The 18,756-nt window shown below is 54.8% G+C and overlaps 1 protein-coding gene across 1 annotated transcript in view; it reads left to right on the top strand.

Annotated features, from left to right (window-relative positions):
* Positions 1-18,756, top strand: part of LOC133271246 (protocadherin gamma-A2-like) — an 87,795-nt gene that overhangs the window by 52,314 nt on the left and 16,725 nt on the right. The window contains exon 3 of the mRNA XM_061457192.1: positions 16,139-16,197. Within this exon, the coding sequence (XP_061313176.1) occupies positions 16,139-16,197 (59 nt within the window). The remainder of the gene's footprint in view (positions 1-16,138; positions 16,198-18,756) is intronic.

Genomic DNA, 18,756 nt, shown 5'->3' with positions numbered 1-18,756 from the left:
TCGGTGGCGGCGGGAGCTCGCTTCCCGCTAGAGAGCGCGCAAGACCCCGATGTGGGGATTAACTCTTTGCAGACCTACCAGCTCAGCGCCAACCCCCACTTTGTGCTCGACGTGCAGACGAGGGTGGATGGCAGCAAGTATGCGGAGCTGGTGCTGGAGAAGGAGCTAGACAGGGAGGAGCAACGGGAGTTGCACTTGGTCTTGACCGCACTGGATGGAGGCAGCCCGCCACGGTCAGCCCACGTGCAGATCCACATTGATGTCGTGGACGCCAATGATAACGCCCCGGTCTTCAACCAATCCACCTACAAGGCAAGTGTGAGGGAGAACACGCCCAGTGGTACCTTGGTTGCCAGGATCAATGCGTATGATCTTGATGATGGGCCCAATGGAGACATCATCTATTCCTTCAGCAGCCACACACCCGCCAAGGTACGAGAACTCTTTGCTCTGGACTCAGCCACAGGGGAGCTGAGGGTGAAGGGACAACTGGACTATGAGGAAACAAAGCTGTACGAGATTTACTTACAGGCTAAAGACAAGGGTGCTGTTCCTGGTGTGGCTCATTGCAAAGTGCTGGTGGAAGTTTTGGATGTGAATGACAATGCTCCAGAGGTGACAGTGACTTCTGTGTACAGCCCTGTGCCTGAAGATGCAGCCCCAGGGACGGTCGTAGCTCTGCTGAGTGTAACCGACTCGGACTCCCATGACAACGGTCTGGTGAACTGCTTCATTTCCCCTGGGATCCCGTTCATGCTCAGCTCCTCCCTCAAAAATTACTACACATTGAAAACAAAAGCAGCTCTGGACCGGGAAAAGACATCAGAGTATAACATCACTGTCACAGCCAAGGACTCGGGCTCACCACCCTTGTCTGTGGCAAAACAGATCCTGGTGCAGGTATCAGATGTCAATGACAATGCACCCAAGTCTTCCAAGGACTCGTACGATGTGTATGTGCTGGAGAACAACATGCCTGGCATTCCCATTCTTAATGTCAGTGCCACAGACCCAGATCTTGGGCGCAATGCCCATCTCTCCTATACCCTCTTGCAGGGTGACTCCAATGTAGGCCACCTCTTCTCTATCAACCGGGAGAATGGCACCCTCTACCTGCTCACGTCTCTGGACCATGAGGACCAGGTGGAGTTCAGCATGACTGTGCAGGTCCAGGATGGTGGGTCTCCACCTCTGGCCACTAATGTCTCAGTCAGTGTGTTTGTCACTGACCTCAATGACAATGCCCCAACTGTGCTGTACCCTCACCCCAACGCCAATGCCACCTATACTGATGTGCTGGCACCAGGCACTCCTGCCGGGCACATGGTCACCAAGGTGGTGGCAGTGGATGCAGATGCAGGGTACAATGCATGGATCTCCTATACCCTGTTGCAGGCCACTGACCCCAGCCTTTTCTCAGTTGGGCTGCACAACGGGGAGATCTTCACAGCCCGCCAGCTCCGGGACGATGATGCTCCCCAGCACACACTAGTCATCCTGCTCAAAGACCATGGGGAGCCTGTGCTGTCTGCCAGTGCCACTGTCTCCATCTCTGTGGCTGAGATGGTCAAGGAGGTGCTCACTGACCTCACTGAAGTGTCACCTGCTGATCCCAAGAGGCATGTGACCTTCTATCTCATCCTGGCTGTGATCTTAGTGTCAGCAGCTTTCTTCATCACCATGTTGTCAGTAGGCATCTTCAAGTGCTACAAGTGGAGGCAGTCCAAGGAGCTGTACAACAGTTCCAGGAGCACCCTGTACAGGACACCGGGGCCCTTCCACCACATTGATGCTGTGCGGGGTGGCTTCATGCCACCCAACTTGTACCACCAGGTCTATCTCACTACAGACTCTCGCCAGAGCGATGTCCTGTGTAAAAAGCCCTTCTCTTCCAGCCCCCTGGGGAGCCGCCAGAGCACCATAAGGAATGGTGAGCCAGGGCTGTACCACCAGATCGTGGGCACTGCAAGCCGTCTCCCCACACCTGCTGAGGTAATGTAGCTCCTTCCTTGGCATGTCCCAGTGCTGGGAAGAGCCATGGTTCACTTGTGCCATATGCATATGATAGTGGATTGGGGTTGCGGGGAATATCCAGTTGTGCCATGCCTCAAGAGCATTTAGCAGTAGCTGAACAGGTCTTCTCTGGAGTTAAATGAGCCATCTTGAGTGCTGATGACATTTGCTCTGTGGTGAGCAGGATCAAGTGAGTCAGTTTGCTGAGGTGAACAAACATAGGTCTTTCAGATGCAGTTTTGGGTACGCCTTGCATGAGTAACCGATGGAAGCTGAGATCAGCTTGCAAAAACTTGCAAATCCATGGCAGAAGGTTTGCTGCAAATGGTGTATTATTCCCTCTGCAAAATGAGAGCCGAGGGGAGTACTTGGTGGGGTCAGGGGCTGGGAGGGGAACATAGCCACTCTGCGTCATGCTCTGGTGTGGGCTGAGGAGGTGGTGGTGCAAATGGGGCTGGGAACCACCATCCTACTGGAAAACCAGGGTGTTGCTTCCCACGGTGTAGCACGCAAAGCCAAAGGACAATGCTGGTTCCTCCGTTTGATGGTCTGTGGCCACAGAGCAGTCCTTCCCATCCATGTCTTGCTTTATGTTTGACTCCTGATGGCTCTGATTTTGTTTCTGTAGAAGTTTTGTGAGGCTGACTTCAGTGTTGGGTGGCATTGCAGACTGCCCCAGTAGCTTGCAGGGCTTCATCATGCTGGATTGTAGCTCTGAGCAGGATGGTGAGCCTTCCACACAGGTGTTGTTTAAACAACCCTATTACAAGCTCTGTGTGATTTGTAATATGCTATCTCTGGGTGATGTCTAATATCCTGACTAAACAATCAGCAGCCAGGAAGGCATCTGCGCATGGCAGGCAGCTTCTGTGCTTCTTCCCCGCTGGGAATTGCGCATCTTGAGAGCTTTCAATTATAGCAATGCTTTGATCCTTTATGATGAGGCTGGGCGGTTGATCCAGTGGAATCAGGGAGACATCTGATGGGTTTCCGAGGTGGCTGGTGCCAGTAATGTGTCCCTTCTCGGGAGGCTGTGAGTAGGAGTGACCGGTTCCTTAGAGCAGAAGGAAGTGAGGTGCAGCGGAAGCTGTGCATGGGTGTGGGGCTGCGTGTGCCGCCTGCTTACTGCGGCCAAATCACAGACAGAGGCAGAAACCTCTCTATTTTTATGGCTTTTTTTTTTTTCTCTTCCCCTCTGCCTTGTGCTGCTGCTCAGACTCAGCACTTCTGATTTCTGGCAGATGGGAATGGCTGCAGCAGCTGCAGGAGCAAGTGTTCCTCTTTATTGTGTGGGCTGTGCTACAGCTGGGGACAAGGATGTCCCCTGCGCCAAAGGGTCCTGGCAAGATGCCTCTGCGGCTGGGGACAGTAAATGATTAGGAAGGAGGTGATAATAGGCAGGTGGTAACTCGAGCCCCGGCTGGCACTGAGCCCTGAATTTGCAGTCTCTCTGGTGACAGAAGATCTAGCCCAGTGCCACGGACCATGTCAAGCCTGCAAAGGCTTTAATACCTCTTTGCTCTTTCAGGGCAATAGCCAGACCCCAAAACCAATGCAGTGGGGATGGTGCTGGCCCCATCTATGGCAGGTGGCATGTCCTGCCCTGAGGGATACTGCCCTGATCTCTCAGCTTCCTGGGTTGCCTTGGTCAGAACCTTTCTACAGGTGAGCTCTGGCCTTCTGAAAGAGGGATATCTCCTCTATCCGAGACATCCCATTCCCTTCCTGCCTCACCACCATCCCCATCCCAGGCTTTGGCAGACCCAAGCAACAGCAGGATCCCCCTTGTGAAGCCTGCCCCTTGCTCCAGCCCCTTGGTGACTGAGCCACCCTGGGACACTGAGTAGGTTCTCCCAGACCATGTGAGCTTCCTAGAGAGCTTTTGCTGAGGCACCGCAGCAGCACCAAACCCATTTCCAGGGGTGCTGCACCCCGTGTTGCCAGTGGCAGTGTTTGTCACCCAGGTGTGCTTGCTGGCCTGGACTCTGCCTGGGATGGGGACAGGGCACATCCCAGAGACAAGGTTACTGGTGACACCATCAGAAGCCCTCAGGGAATGAGTACATCCAAGCAGGTATTGGTTTCTGGACGCAGGGAATCCACCTGTCTAGCTTTTTGCTGCGCTGGCCCTTTAAGAATGCCTTCTCTCTCCCCTCAACACCGCCTCCTCCCCGCCCCCCCCCCTCCCCCCCCCCCCCCCCCCGCTTCCCAAAGCAGGCAGTAGGTGGGACTCGGGCCGCGTTCTGCGCTAATCGGGAGGTTCCTTGCTCCGTTTTTCCCTGACTGACAGCAGCGTTGTGCAGCCCCGTGGCTCTCGGACTCTGTGTGTGTGTGTGTGGGGGGGGTGTATGGGGGGGGGTGTGCTGCAGAGCATCTCCGCCGCCTCTGTCATTTCCCAGAAGGATGATGTCCCTCTCACGGTGCACCGTGCATGGGTGTTCCCAGTCTCTCTTGCCTGTTCCTCCAGGTCCCCTTGGTGCCCAGGCACTGCGGATAGGGCAGGGTCCCAGACAGGAGCTGAGTCCCCTGCCTGTCGCATTGCTGTGGACCCTAGCCTCCCAAGATCTATGTGCGCTGAAGGGGGGTCAGGGTGGTCTTGATTGCACCGAGGACAGGACTCCAGGGCATAACTGCACAAGGCTTCTGCAGGGATGTGAACTGAGTTCACTCAGTAGCTTGCCATCATTCTCGGAGACAGGGAGAGGGGGAAATTACTATGATGCTTCCCACAGGGGAGGCTGAGAACCCTACTTTTGCTCTGCAGAAGATTGCTTGTCTGCAAAGCAGAATTTCAGTGTGTTTGCCAGGTGGGATGCTCGGACCTCCTTCCCAGTCTGACATCCTGACCCGATGTGGTAATCTGGTGGTCTGGTGGGCTTGTTGCCTGACTCTGTGTGTTTGCAGTGACTTAGGTACTGTGAAGGTTGACCCCTTCCTTGTCCCAGGGTGAAGTGGCATCCAGCCAGGTGTGTACGGGAAGCAATTGCATTCTGGCTTTGAATGGCTCATCCAGCTCTGCCTTCCCACCTTCTTCCTCCAACACCCACGGGGCCCTGGCAAGGCTGCGTGTTCCTGTCTCGGTGAGAGGTCCCCTAGCTGATGCTGGTACTGGTGGCAGTGATACCTTACTTACAGAGGCAATAACAGGGTGAAGGCAGTGGCCAAAGCATTAGCTGAGGGGGAGAAGAGTGGGAGAAGAGCCCCTGAATCCTCAGGGCTCTAACAAGTACCTTTTCATCGGGCATGAAAAGTCTTGGCCCGTGTTCATGACAGCTGCCCTTTGTTTGTGGGTGCGATGTGAAGCCACCATTGTGGAAGGGGGAGCACACAGGGAGGGCTTGTACCTAACTTCCAGGCTACCAGGACGTGCAGTTTCCCTGCGAACGAGAAGCGAGCTGTGGGAGCAAGTGACTCAGGCTGGCGGAGGGGAGGCCGGGGGTGGCAGCCCTGCTGGTGTCGCCGGCTTAGGCCCCTGCTTCCCGCACCTCCTGAGAGCGGCTCCTGGCTGAGAGGGGACGGAGCTCCCGGCCAATTGGGCGCTGATCTGAAGCGGGGGGGGGGGAAACCTGCTTCTCTCTTCCCCCCCCCCCCCCCCCCCACCTCCGCGCTGGGGCTGTGATTCAGTTCCCCTCCCCCAGCCCACCCCCTCTGCTCGGAGGCTGACAGCCGGAGCCGCAGCCTGCCGGAGCCCCGGAGCTGTTTTCCAAGCCGTGGAAGAGAGAGACCCAGGGATTTTTTTCTCAGCTCCCCAGAGCCTGCTGAGTCCCAGGCCGGACGCACACGGACATGGAAAGCGTCAGCCTCCAGCGACCCGCCTGGAAATGGCAAGTACTGAGTTTGTTTTTGCTCTGCGGCTGGGGCTGGGTCTCCGGGCAGATCCATTACTCGGTGGTTGAGGAGTCGGAGGTGGGAACCATGGTGGGGAACGTGGCCCGGGACCTGGGCTTGAAGGTGGAGGAGCTGCCAGGTCGTAGGCTGCGCCTGGGCTCAGAGGAGAGCCAGCGCTACTTCGCCGTGCGCCTGGACAGTGGCGCGCTGGTGGTGAGCCAGCAGCTGGACCGGGAGCGTCTGTGCGGAGCGGCTGTCAGCTGCGTGCTGTCGGTGCAGGTGGTGACAGAGAACCCCCTGCAGCTCTTCCGCCTGGAAGTGGAGATCCTGGACCTGAATGACAACTCCCCGAGCTTCCCCACCTCTCACCGCACCCTGCGCATCGCTGAGTCTGCCACAGTGGCTACGCGCTTCCCCCTGGAGAGCGCGCAGGACCCCGATGTGGGCACCAATGCTGTGGGTTCCTACCGGCTAAGTCCCAACTCCCACTTTTCCCTGGACGTCAAGCAGCAGCAGGATGGCAAACTCTTCCCGGAGCTGGTGCTGGAGCGTGCCCTGGACCGGGAAGAGGAGCCAGAACTGCAGCTGGTGCTGACAGCCATGGACGGAGGAAGCCCAGCCCGCTCGGGCACGGCACAGATAACAGTTCTGGTCCTGGATGTCAATGACAACGCACCCACCTTTGACCGTGCCACGTATAAGGTGCAAGTCCCGGAAAACACACCTGTGGGGGCCCTGCTCCTCCGTCTCAATGCATCTGACCCTGATGAGGGTCCCAATGGGGAGATACAGTATTCCTTTGGGGTTCACACTTCTGACTCAGTCCGGAGGCTTTTTGCCCTGGATCCCCGCAGCGGGGAGGTCCGGGTAAGTGGGGCCCTGGACTTTGAGGAATCACCTTTCTATGAGATTTATGTGCGAGCCCATGATGGAGGGGTCCCGGAGATGGAGGGCCACTGTGTACTGCGAGTGGAAGTGGAGGATGCCAATGACAACCCCCCCGAAGTCCTGGTCACTTCCCTGCTGAACCCAGTGCCAGAAGATACCCCACCGGAGACAGTCGTGGGGCTCTTCAACGTACGGGACAGAGACTCGGGGGCCAGTGGGGATGTGAGTTTGGGGATCTCTTCTGATGTGCCTTTTGCCATCAGGTCCCTGCAGAACCACTTCTCCCTGGTCACCCGAGAGACTCTGGATCGAGAGTCCACCTCACGGTATGTAGTGGAGCTGATTGCCCAGGATGGTGGGTCTCCTGCTCTCACCACAACGCTCATGCTGCTCCTCAACATATCTGATGTGAATGACAACCCCCCCCGCTTCTTGCAGCCCTCCTACGATGCCTTCCTCCTGGAGAACAACCCGCCTGGCTCCCTGCTGTGCACTGTGTCTGCCTCAGACCCTGACGACGGGGATAATTCCCGGCTTGTTTACTCCATACAGAGTGGGCAAGTGCAGGGTGCCCCCACCTCTTCCTTCGTCCACATCAACCCTGACAATGGCAACCTCTATGCTCAGCGCACCTTTGACTTTGAGCTGATGCAGGTTCTGCCGGTCTCTGTGTCTGTGAGGGACTCGGGGTCCCCCCCACTCAGTGCCAATGTTACTGTCTACATCTTTGTGCTGGACCAGAATGACCACGCCCCCACCATCCTGCACCCTGTCAGTGACAGCGATGTCCCGGCACCACAGAGGGTTCCACTGTCTGCCCCACCAGGCTACCTGGTCACCAAGGTGACGGCAGTGGATGCAGATGCTGGGCATAATGCCTGGCTCTCATACCACCTGCTGCCACAGTCCACTGACCCCTCTTTGTTCCACGTGTCACTGTACACAGGGGAGGTGCGGACAGCGCGTGCCTTCAAAGACACTGACATGGCAGCGCAGCAGCTTATTGTCCAGGTGAAGGACAATGGTGACCCCCCACTCTCCACCACCGTCCCCATCACCGTGGTCCTAGAGGAGGCAGCCCTGGAGGAGAGCTACAGCCCTCGGGACTTCCTGGCTGGTGCCAAGGAGAAGCCGGACCTAACCCTCTACCTGATCATCGCTCTGGCAGCCGTTAGCACTATGGCGCTCGCCACCGTCACCCTCCTGGCCACCCGGTGCCTCCGGCGCAGAGGCCATGCTGCAGCCTCGCCCTGCTGCTGGCACCATGAATCGCCGTCCCGGGACTTCTTCAAGCACTCCAGCCCCAAGCTCCAGCTCAACTCCGACGGCACCCTTAAGTACATGGAGGTCACCCTGCGACCCACCGACTCCCCATCCCAGTGCTACAGCACCTGCTTCTCCCCCGGCTCCGAGGGGAGCGACTTCACCTTCCTGCGGCCTTGCCCCCGCCCCGCGACCCTACCGCGGGAACCCGGGGCTTTCCTCTCCGCTACCGGTACGCTGCGGGACCGCGGCCAGGTGAGAGTCTAGGGGCGGGGGAAGGCGGTGCCGGCGCGGGGCTGGCCGGGCCGAACCGAACCGAACCGGACCGGGCAGTGCCGCGCCTTCCCCCCGGGCAGCCCTTCCTGGCTCCCGCCCGGGCGCGGGGACCGCGGAGCCGCCGCCGCTCGGGGAAGCGCCGCGCAGGTTCGCGCCGCGCGGCAACCGCCCGCGGGTTGCGATTGGCGCCGTTGTTGCTGTCCTGGGCAGGGAGCGCGGCGATTGGAGGATCAGTGCGGCGTACGGAGCCAATGGCGGGGCGGCTGCGCGGAGCCCCGGCGCCCCCCGCCCCCGGTGGACCGCGTCCGCCCCGCACAATGAATGGGAGCGGCGAGCGCTGAGCGCGGCCCCGGAGCGCGGAAGGGAGCGCGGCCCGGCCGCCCACCCGGCAAGGATGCCGAGGGCGGGAAAGGCGGGCCGGTCCCTGGGGCTGCCGCGTGTCTTCTCTTTCTGTTTGTTCCTGCACAGCTCCTCTGCTCAGATCCGGTACAGCATCCCCGAGGAGCTCACCCGGGGCGCCTTCGTGGGCAATATCGCGAAGGACCTGGGCACCGATGTGGCAAAACTGGCGGCAGCTAATCTGCAGGTACTGTCTGATTCAGATTCGCAGTACTTCTCAGTCAATGTGAACACCGGTGTTATAATGGTCAGTGAGCGGATAGACCGGGAGCAGCTCTGTGGGCAGAACCTACGCTGCTTCCTCCACCTGAAACTTGCCATCGAGAACCCAGTGGAGTTTTACCGCATTGAGGTGGAGATCTTGGATATCAATGACAACCCCCCGGTGTTCCCCAGTGATGAGGTTTCCTTGCGGATCTATGAGCTGGCCTCCCTGGGTGCCCGCTTCCCCATCCAGCCTGCCCAGGACGCTGATGTGGGCACCAACACCCTGCAGACCTATCACCTGAGTGCCAATGAAAACTTCAACCTCAATGTGAAGGCACGCACAGATGGTGGGAAGTTCCCTGAGCTGGTGCTGGAGAGGGCCCTGGACAGGGAACTCAGAGCTTTCCACCAGCTGGTCCTGACAGCCGAAGATGGGGGCTCTCCACCCAAGTCCAGCAAGACACGCATCACCATTCAGGTCCTGGATGCCAATGACAACCACCCAGTCTTTGACAAACCATCGTATGGAGCCCGCTTGGTGGAGAACTCGCCATTGGGCACCCTTGTGGTGAAATTAAATGCCACCGATGTGGATGAAGGGCCCAATGGAGACATCCGCTACTCCCTCAGCAGCCACAACTCAGCTGCCTTACGCCAGATCTTTGCCATCGATGAGCAAACTGGGGAGATTCGTGTCCAGGGCAACCTGGACTTCGAAGAGGCAACGGTGTACGAGATTGAAGTGGAGGCCAAGGACATGGGGTCACCCACGATGGAGGAGCACTGCAGTGTGGTGGTGGAAATCACTGATGTGAATGACAATGCCCCAGAGGTCATTCTTACCTCATTCTCAAGCTCCCTGAGCGAGGATGCACCTCCAGGCACTGTGGTGGCCGTGATCCATGTCAGAGACAAGGACTCTGGTGACCAGGGCAAGGTCCAATGTCATGTATCTCCAGATCTTCCTTTCCAGCTGCGTAAGGACTATGAGCACCAGTATTCACTGCTAACCAGTACCCGTTTGGACCGGGAATATATTGCCTACTACAATGTCACCATCTCTGCCTCGGACCTGGGCAGGCCCCCGCTGTCCCGCCACACCATCTTGCCCATTGTCCTGGCAGATGTCAATGACAACGCACCCCAATTTGAGCAAGCATCCTACGAAGTGCTTGTGGCAGAAAACAATGCGGTGGGCAGTGTGCTGGTTACAGTCTCTGCTGCTGACCCTGACTCGGAGCAGAATTCCCGCCTCTCCTACACCATCCTGCGAGCTGGGGGGACAGATCCAGGCCTGGATCCAACTCACTACCTCTCCATACATCCCACAAGTGGGCAGGTCTCTGCCAAATTCCCTTTTGACTATGAGCAAACCACCTATCTCCAGTTCCATGTGGAGGTCTCCGATGGTGGCTCCCCGGCCCTGAGGAACAGGACGCTGGTTCACATTTTTATAGTGGACCAGAACGACAATGCCCCACAGGTGCATTTCCCCAGGGCCGGGGAGGACTCTGCTACCCAGTTCCGAATCTCCCCCTTCACCACCCCTCCTGCTCTCATCACCAAGGTGGTGGCAATAGATGCGGACTCTGGCCTCAATGCCTGGCTCTCCTACCACCTCGTGGAAGCCACAGACCCAGGGCTTTTCAGTGTGACCCTGCGTTCCGGGGAGATCTGGATCACACGGGCCCTACAGGAGACGGATGCCTCTGAGCATGAACTGCTGGTGGTGGTCCGGGATGCTGGGGAGCCCCCACTCTCCACAGCAGTCACACTGGTGGTGCTGGTGGAGGAGAAGGGCCCAGAGGCTTTGCAGGGCTCTGAGGCTCGTGCTACTGATGGTGGGGGTTTACCCACGATTACCCTTTACCTGATTGTGTCCCTAGTGCTCATCTCCACCATCTCACTGGTGGGACTGGTCACACTGGGTGTGCGGTGCCTCCGGCGGGGCTCAGCGTCTTCCAACCAGGACTGCTGCGTGGAAAGCGTGAATACGCTTCAGCCCCCACCCAGCCACATTTTTGGGCGCTGGCATTATGAGCCTAAGCAAGGGGACACGGTGATGGGCGTCCAGGTGACAGCCACGGCCCCCCCAGCTCCGCTTTATCGCTCCTGCTTTTCGCCGGTATCGGACATCAGCGAGTTCATGTTTGTGAAACCCTCCGCGGGTCCAGCCGGTGCCAACCTGCCGGATGCCACCCTGTGCAAAGAGGTGAGCTCGGGAGCGTGTGAGTCTGTCCCGACCGCAGCCACGGCATCTGCGGGGCTCGGCACCGAACCGGCTCGGGACGCGGCACCCCCAACCGCTTTGGGGGGGGGGGGGGCTGCCCGCCGGAGCCCGTTCCCAGCAGCCGGGCGGGGCGGAGCTGAGCGGGGTTTGCCGCTGCCGGGAGTCCCCGGCGCCCTCCCGGCGCTGCGAGGGCGGATCGGCGGCGGCAGGGCTTGGGGGGGGGCTGCGCCGTGCGTATTTTGGGGAAGGCGGTGGAGGAGGAGGAGGGAGAGAAAAAGGAGGAGGAGGAGGAGGAGGGGGCTGTGGAGAGACGTAAAACTGTCACTCGTTCCATCCCCTCCGCTCGCCGACTTTGTGTGCCTTTGCGTGCCGAGAAGCGGCTCAGCCGGCCGGGCTGCGATCACCCCCCCCCCAACCCCCTTCATCCCTCTCTTCCCGGCTCCGGCGGTTCCGGCGGCGGCTTCCTCCCTGCAACACCCGCTCGGACCCCCCGGGGCACCGGGGTTCTGGCGCGGCCGCGGCTGCCGGGGCCGGCAGCGGGGAGGCGGGGGAGGCTGCTCAGAGCCGCCGCCGCTCCGCTCCGCGCTGCTCCGCTCGCACACCCGGCACGGGATGCTTGCGGGACGGGGCTGGCAATGGCAGCTCCCGCTGCTGCTCGCAGCTCTCTCCTGCCTGCCGGCTCCCAGCAGCGCTCAGCTCCGCTACTCCGTGCCCGAGGACCGAGAGCCGGGCTCCTCGGTTGGCGACCTGGCCAAGGACCTAGGGGTGGAGGTGCGGAACCTGGCCACTCGCAACTTGCGGCTGGTGAGCGAGGGTGGGCAGCGGCACTTCCAGGTGGACTTAGCGGCGGGCGTGTTGCTCCTTGATAGGAGGCTGGACCGGGAGGCACTGTGTGGGCAGAGCCCCACGTGCTCCCTACACCTCCAGCTCGTCATGGAGAATCCCCTCCAGCTCCACCGTATTGAGGTGGACGTCCTCGACGTGAATGACAACGCGCCCCAGTTCCCTAAGCCAGAGGTGGTCTTGGAGATCACCGAGGTAGCCAACCCTGGGACTCGGCTACCCTTGGAGGTAGCAGAAGACCCGGATATGGGCTCCAACTCCATCTCCACCTATGAACTCAGCCCCAGCGAGCATTTTGCCCTGAGTATCAACATGAGGGGGGATGGGGTTAAAATGCCCGAGATCATACTTGAAAAAGCACTGGATAGAGAGAAAGTGCCTGTTCATCATTTAACACTGACAGCCCTGGATGGAGGGAATCCGGTGAAATCTGGCACTGCCAAGGTTACCATCCATGTCCTGGATGCAAATGACAACCCTCCTGTCTGTGATCCACCTATATCCAAGGTACAACTGGAGGAGAATGTACCAGTGGGCACTCTAGTCACCAAGTTAAATGTCACCGACCTGGATGAAGGTCCCAACGGGGATGTGGAATATTCTTTCAAAACAAGCAATAATTCACCTGGTAAATTCACCAAGCTGTTTTCCTTAGATCCCCGGACAGGGGAGATCAGAACCAAAGCCCCCCTGGATTATGAGGAATCCAGTGCTTATGAGATTGCAGTTCGAGCCAGGGACAAGGGATCTCCAGCCATGGAAGGACACTGTCACCTGCGAGTGGAATTAATTGATATCAATGATAACAGCCCAGAGATCGTGCTGACTTCTCTCTCCAGCCCAGTGCAGGAGGATGCAACCCCTGGCACTGTGATTGCCCTCATTGGTGTGAAGGACAGCGATTCTGGTGACAATGGGCAGGTCCGTCTGCAGATAGCAAAAGAGCTCCCATTTAAACTGGTGTCATCTTTTAAAGAGCATTTCTCCCTGGTTACAAATGGTCCCCTTGATCGAGAGAGGGCCAGTGGATACAATATCACAGTGAGGGCTGTGGATTCAGGGTTCCCACAGAGGGCTACCCAAAAGACCTTTTACCTCCAAATCGCTGATGTGAATGATAATGCACCAAACTTCAGCAGCCCTTTTGATACAGCTCACGTTCAGGAAAACTCCCTTCCTGGAACTTCTGTCTTTTCAGTGTCAGCATCTGATCCTGATGAGGGTAGCAACTCCAAGCTGTCTTATTCCATCTTGGACAACGGGGTGCAGGATATACCCATCTCGACCTACTTCCGAATAGACCAGGACAACGGCACCATCTACACCTTGCGAGCTCTGGACTATGAGCAGGACAAGGTGTTCCAGGTGCCTGTGGAGGTGAAGGACGGTGGGTCTCCTGCACTGAGTAGCACTGCTGTGGTACATGTGTTTGTCCTGGATGAGAATGACAATGCCCCCACCATTGTCTACCCATCTGTCCCTAAGGGCTCGGCTTTCCACCAAACCATCCCGGTCTTGGCAGAACCTGGCTATCTGGTCACCAAAATTGTAGCTGTTGATGCTGATAGTGGCCATAACGCCTGGCTGTCCTACCAGCTGCGGGAGACTGCTGAGGCTTTGCCTTTCCAAGTGGAACGCCGCTCTGGAGAGATAAGGGTTGCACAGGCTCTCAGAGAGTCGGAAGATCCCCACAGGCTGGTGGTTGAAGTGAGGGACAATGGGACACCATCCCTCTCGGCCTCTGTGGTAATAGTAATTTCTCCAGAGGAAAACGGTGTGCAGGACTTTTCCAAGTCCTTGGACCTCCCCAAATCTTCTCCCAAGGATACCAACCTAACTCTTTACCTCATCATCTCCTTGGTTTCCATTTCCCTTGTGTCCTTTGTGATGTTTGCTGTGGCAGCTGCCCGGTGTCTCAAAGCTGGCACTGCCAGCTGGACCTTTGCGGGTTGCTGCCGAGGGACTGGCCGCAAACCTGCCTCCCATTTCCGTGGACAAATGAAGCCAGATGGCTTCATCAAGTACCTGGACGTGGGAGGAGCAGGCTTGACCTCCCAGGCACAGAATTACACCTCTTGTTTTTCGCCCATGTCTGACCAGAGTGATTTCCTCTTTGTAAAACCTTTCAGCCATTCTAGCACTGCAGAGACTGTGGCTGCCTATGAGCAGGTGACCAGCACCTTAGCAAGTCCCTGCGATGGGGTAAGAAAGGGGGGGGGGTTCTTGCTGTCCTGTCTGCTAAGTGCAGTGGTTGGTAACATCCAGGCCAGTTGGCTGTTCTGTCCTTCTACCTGAGAAGGTGGCTTCAGGGAACATGGGTCACTGTCACCTCCTGGGAAGTGGCAGGTGAAAGCTTTGGCTCGGTTTGATGGAAGTAGGGAAGGGGGTGGTCAGCACTATAACATCAGAGACTGTATTTGTAGAGCTGGAGTTTTGCCTTGGCCCCGTTCGTACTCTTTCCTTTTTAAAGTGATTCTTAGCATGGTCAGGAATATGATTTTTGGGGGTGTTTAACTTTTTGATTCTTTTAACTGCTGCTTGTTACAAGGGGGTTGGACTTAGATGACCTTTGAAGGTCTCTTCCAACCCAAACTACTCTATGGTTCTATGATTCTGCATGGCATACAAGATTGTCTGAAAGCAAAGTTTGTTGGTGTTTCTTTTGCTTTGTTTTAGAGGTGTATTGTAGGTATTTCTCCTTAACCCCCAAGTGTTATTAAATACTGATTGTTCTCTGGTAAGGGGTCATTTTCCAGCTTGGTTATTCTGAGCAAGGGGCTGATTTCACTATTCAGCACTGAACATAGTGACATTTTTTGCAAGCATCTTGGTGACCTTAGGTGCCCTTGGGCTAGCAGAGACTGTAGCCGTTTATATTCAGATGTCTAAATATGGATGTAGGTGACTGTGTTTAGCTGTAGCTTTTATGATGCTGGGATATAAAAAGTAAAGTAATTTTGTGTCATAAATGCCTGCCCTAAATTTGAAAGTGGTAATTAGACAGGAATTCAAAATATAGATTGAGAAGGGCTTATCTAGTGCAGGAGTGTGTGTGCAGAAATGTGTTTCTCAAATCTGAAGGGCAAGTGTTTAAACAGCTTTATTTGCATGCCGCTTGGGTACCAATAGGGCCTCTATTTTAGGGGAGTAATTTATTCTAATATATTCTTTCATCAGAATCATCAAAGCTGTGGAGAAATTAGTGAAATCACATTTACTAAATCAAAATCTAGGTCAGCTTTACCCATCTTCACTTTTCCTTAGTAATTGCGTGTACAAGCAGAATAATCCTATAAAATAGATGTTCCGCTGTATGGATGATGAACTGCTCATTCAGAAGGTAACTGAGAGAAATGCTGTTCTTTCCAGGTTGCATGTTATCATTCTGGAGTTAATTAAGGAGATTATGATTCTCGGAAGTATGTGTCTTCCAGACAGCAAACAGTTCTGCTATTTAGTGCACTTCACAAAGGCATGATTCAAACAGGAATACACAAGCTTGCTTCATGTCCTTCCTTATTTACAAAATGTCCATTGTCTGATGGTGAAATAACACAGGCAGAAAGTGATACAGGGGCTTACTAATGAGGTGTGCTGCTGTGTCCAAAGTTGATTGTGTCTCCTAAACAAATAATGCTTTTTCTTTTGCTGTCGGAAGTTCATTCTCTTTGTGGACAGAAAAATATTGCAATGCTCTGAGGGCACAACATCTAGGAAAAATCATTCAAATACAATGTGTGAGATCAGGATCTCAGGCAGGCCTTTTTAAGAACAGAAGGACAGATTAGGAAGGTCTGTTTCCATTTTACCTTCTGGCATTAAAAGCATCTTTCTCAGGATCAACTACCACCCCCACTCCCTTGCTCCTCCAAGCTCATTACTTTGGTACCATCGCTCCTGCTGAATTGATGCTCTTATCAGTTTATTTCATGCTTAATTTCTTTCACAGCCTGGTTTCCTGAGCTGCTGTGGAAGATTATTTGCTGAATAGTTTTTTTCATGCTTTTCAGTATTCATGCTGGTTCAGAAATCCTCAAGAAAGGAGGAGGGGGAGCTTTCCTTTTGTTCTAATTGATTCGCTTTACTTGGAAGGAACACGCTGATATTCCACACTGAAATAATCCAGGATCAGTTCGCTTTCATTTTCAAATCAAGAACGGAGGTACTAAAACTCTTCTGTTTTCTTTGCAGCAAGCTCAGCCTAACACAGACTGGCGTTTCTCTCAGACCCAGAGACCTGGAACCAGTGGGTAAGTGTCTCTATCTTCATGTATATGTCTGGTGAATGTTTCTTTCCTTTGCATGCCGCTTTCACGGCTGGAAAGTCCTTGACTGGTAGCTCTGAGAATGGGTGTTCCCTGTCACTGCTAGAATTGTCCATCTAAAGAGTCAGAAAGTGTTGCTTCTGTGCCAGCTCTGTTTTGTGGGGCTGTAAGCTGTTGTTTGCAATGGTGTGTCTGGTTCTGGTGTCAGGAATCAGAGGGACCTTCAAGTAAAGTTGTGAGATGATTAAGAGACTGGAAAGCATGCTTCACAGAGAAAGGTTTCTTCTCTGAAACACATTTTGAGCATTTAGACTAGATTGAGTCCAAAATCTTGATTCCTCCTCATGAACAGATGCCACTAGAAATCACCATGAGTTCCTTTACCAGTCATGAAGCCTCAGGCTCTGTGCTGCTGAAGGGTATTGCCCGCTCTGCCTGTGTTAGCCCCTGTGGCAGCCAGAGTTTGGGTGGCTGAGCCCCAGGTCCCCAAAGGCCCCTCTAGAGAAATGTATCCCAACCACATCTAACTCAGCAAGATCAAGTCCCTCGTGAAATGCCACTATGTGTGCTTTCTCCTGTGAGCTAATCTGGCTGAATCAGGGTTGGGACCCCTGGATCCAACTCTGTTGGGAAGCTTGAAACCTTTCTGGAATTCTTTGGGAAGTGGGATCACCAACATGGGATGGTTCATTCAGGTGAGGAACACTCTCCATGCTTCCCACTGGAGCTGGGTAACTGGGCAGGGAGAGGCTAAGGAGGAAATTAATGGTTCAGGAGACTCACAGGAAGGGTATCTCCTAAGGTCTGGTCTTGCTGTCAAAGCCATGGCTGAGTTTTTGCATGTGATGTCAAAGATAAGAAGCTGGGGCTGCAGAGACCTGCCTCCCAAAAGTACCCCTCTTGTGACTGTGTGCTTTTGCCTCTGGCCCAGCAGTTTGCTTTTCTTGGCCCATGGTGAGAAAGCATTGACAAGAGAATGTTGAGCAGGTGCCCTTCACCTCTCCCGTCTTCCCTCCTGGTCCATAAGCAAGAGGCAGGGATCCTCTTCAAAGAGTGAATTTATTTGAGTACCATCAGGGTAAGAAAGGACTTAAACTTGGGAGTCCACCTTCCTCTGTGTATACTTCAACCAGACCAGAAGTTATTGTGTATGATGAAACTACCTCCAGGATAACTTATATGTGAAAACATTGTATTCTGGGGGGAAACTGAAGGATTATACCCTTGGAGCAGTCAGGAGTAAATTCGGATAATGTGCTGCTTTGGCTGGCTGTGGAAAAGAGAGAAGCTTGTACCTCTGTGCTTTGTCGTTCCTAGTGACCACTTGAGCAGCTCCTGTGGAGGTTTGCATGGTGCCACAGGGAGTGTTGGGTCTTGGATTTGTGTTGGAGTTTGCAGTAAAACATATGTGGTAGCTGCTTGTGTCCGAGTCTGCCTGGGTCTGGCTTGATAATTTAGCTTAACAGAAAATTAAAAGCCTGCTATAGCCAACTTGTTGCAGTGATTAAGCTTTGTTACTAGGCTCCTCTAGCTGACAAGGCTAAAATGGAGTGAGCCTTTGGAGTTAATTCCTACTAGAAACCAGCCATGGACTTTAAAACAAGGCCGTTGCTGGAATAGTTTTCTCAGAGGTCTGTTGAGTTCCCCATCACTGACAACATTTTAATCAGGAAAAGTCTTTCTATCCATTTACGCTCTAGATCCAATGACAATTAACAAAGCTCTGTTAATGCAGAAGTGCACCAGAGCTGCTGTAATAGCTTTGTTACAGAAGCAAGTAAATGAGCTCCATCAAAGCAAGCTCTATTGCCCCCTCTTCTAGCATCATGCTGGTGCTCATCAAGGCACAGATCTGGTGCAGTCCAGACCTACTTAACTCAGTGACAGGAACCTCTTCTCAGGTCATGGGGCAGTGACCCTCACCCCAGCCTCTGCTGAAGGCTCTTTATATCTCCAGCCCCTTTGCAGTGCCTAAGAGGGAGCAGCAGCACGTGGGGTGGGAAGAGAGAGGACAGGAGGAAAGCCTCAGAGAGCTGAACTAGCCCAATGTGTTGTTTCTGCTGCATGAGCCGTGTTACCCCTGGTGATCTGTGACCTGGGTGTCCACAGTAGTCCCTGAAACAGCCGCTAGGAGCTCATGTCAGTGCTGTTGTGTTAGGGGTTCCTGTAATATGGGCTGCCCAGGCTGGCCCTTGGGTTTGGAGAAGGACTTTGTCTAAGCACAGGCTGGTACTGAAATTACTCAGTGGATTTTAATTCCTGCTGCTTTCCCCCCTGCCTGTGTGCAGATGCCACATTTGCAATGAAACAGCTCTCTTTTTTGAAAAAGAATTTTTTTCTTGTTTCTTTTATCCTGTTTTTAAGTTAAATTGAGGGAGGTGTTCTTATTCTAAACCTGTGCCACAATAGTAAAGGAAGGGAACAGAAAGTGGTATCATATGTTCAGTGCCCAGCCCTGATGTCTTCCTAGACATCAAACAGGCAAATCCTGGAGAGCAGTCTGCTCCCCGTTGTGCTCTTCCCAGCGTTTTGATGTCTAATGTA

The sequence above is a fragment of the Pezoporus flaviventris genome, unplaced genomic scaffold (assembly GCF_033815535.1).
Source record: "Pezoporus flaviventris isolate CSIRO_AGI_PZ_B2104156 unplaced genomic scaffold, CSIRO_AGI_Pfla_v1 ptg000023l, whole genome shotgun sequence".
Taxonomy (NCBI): domain Eukaryota; kingdom Metazoa; phylum Chordata; class Aves; order Psittaciformes; family Psittacidae; genus Pezoporus; species Pezoporus flaviventris.
Note: the sequence above shows the minus strand (reverse complement) of the source record. Positions and strands in the feature narration are given on the sequence as shown.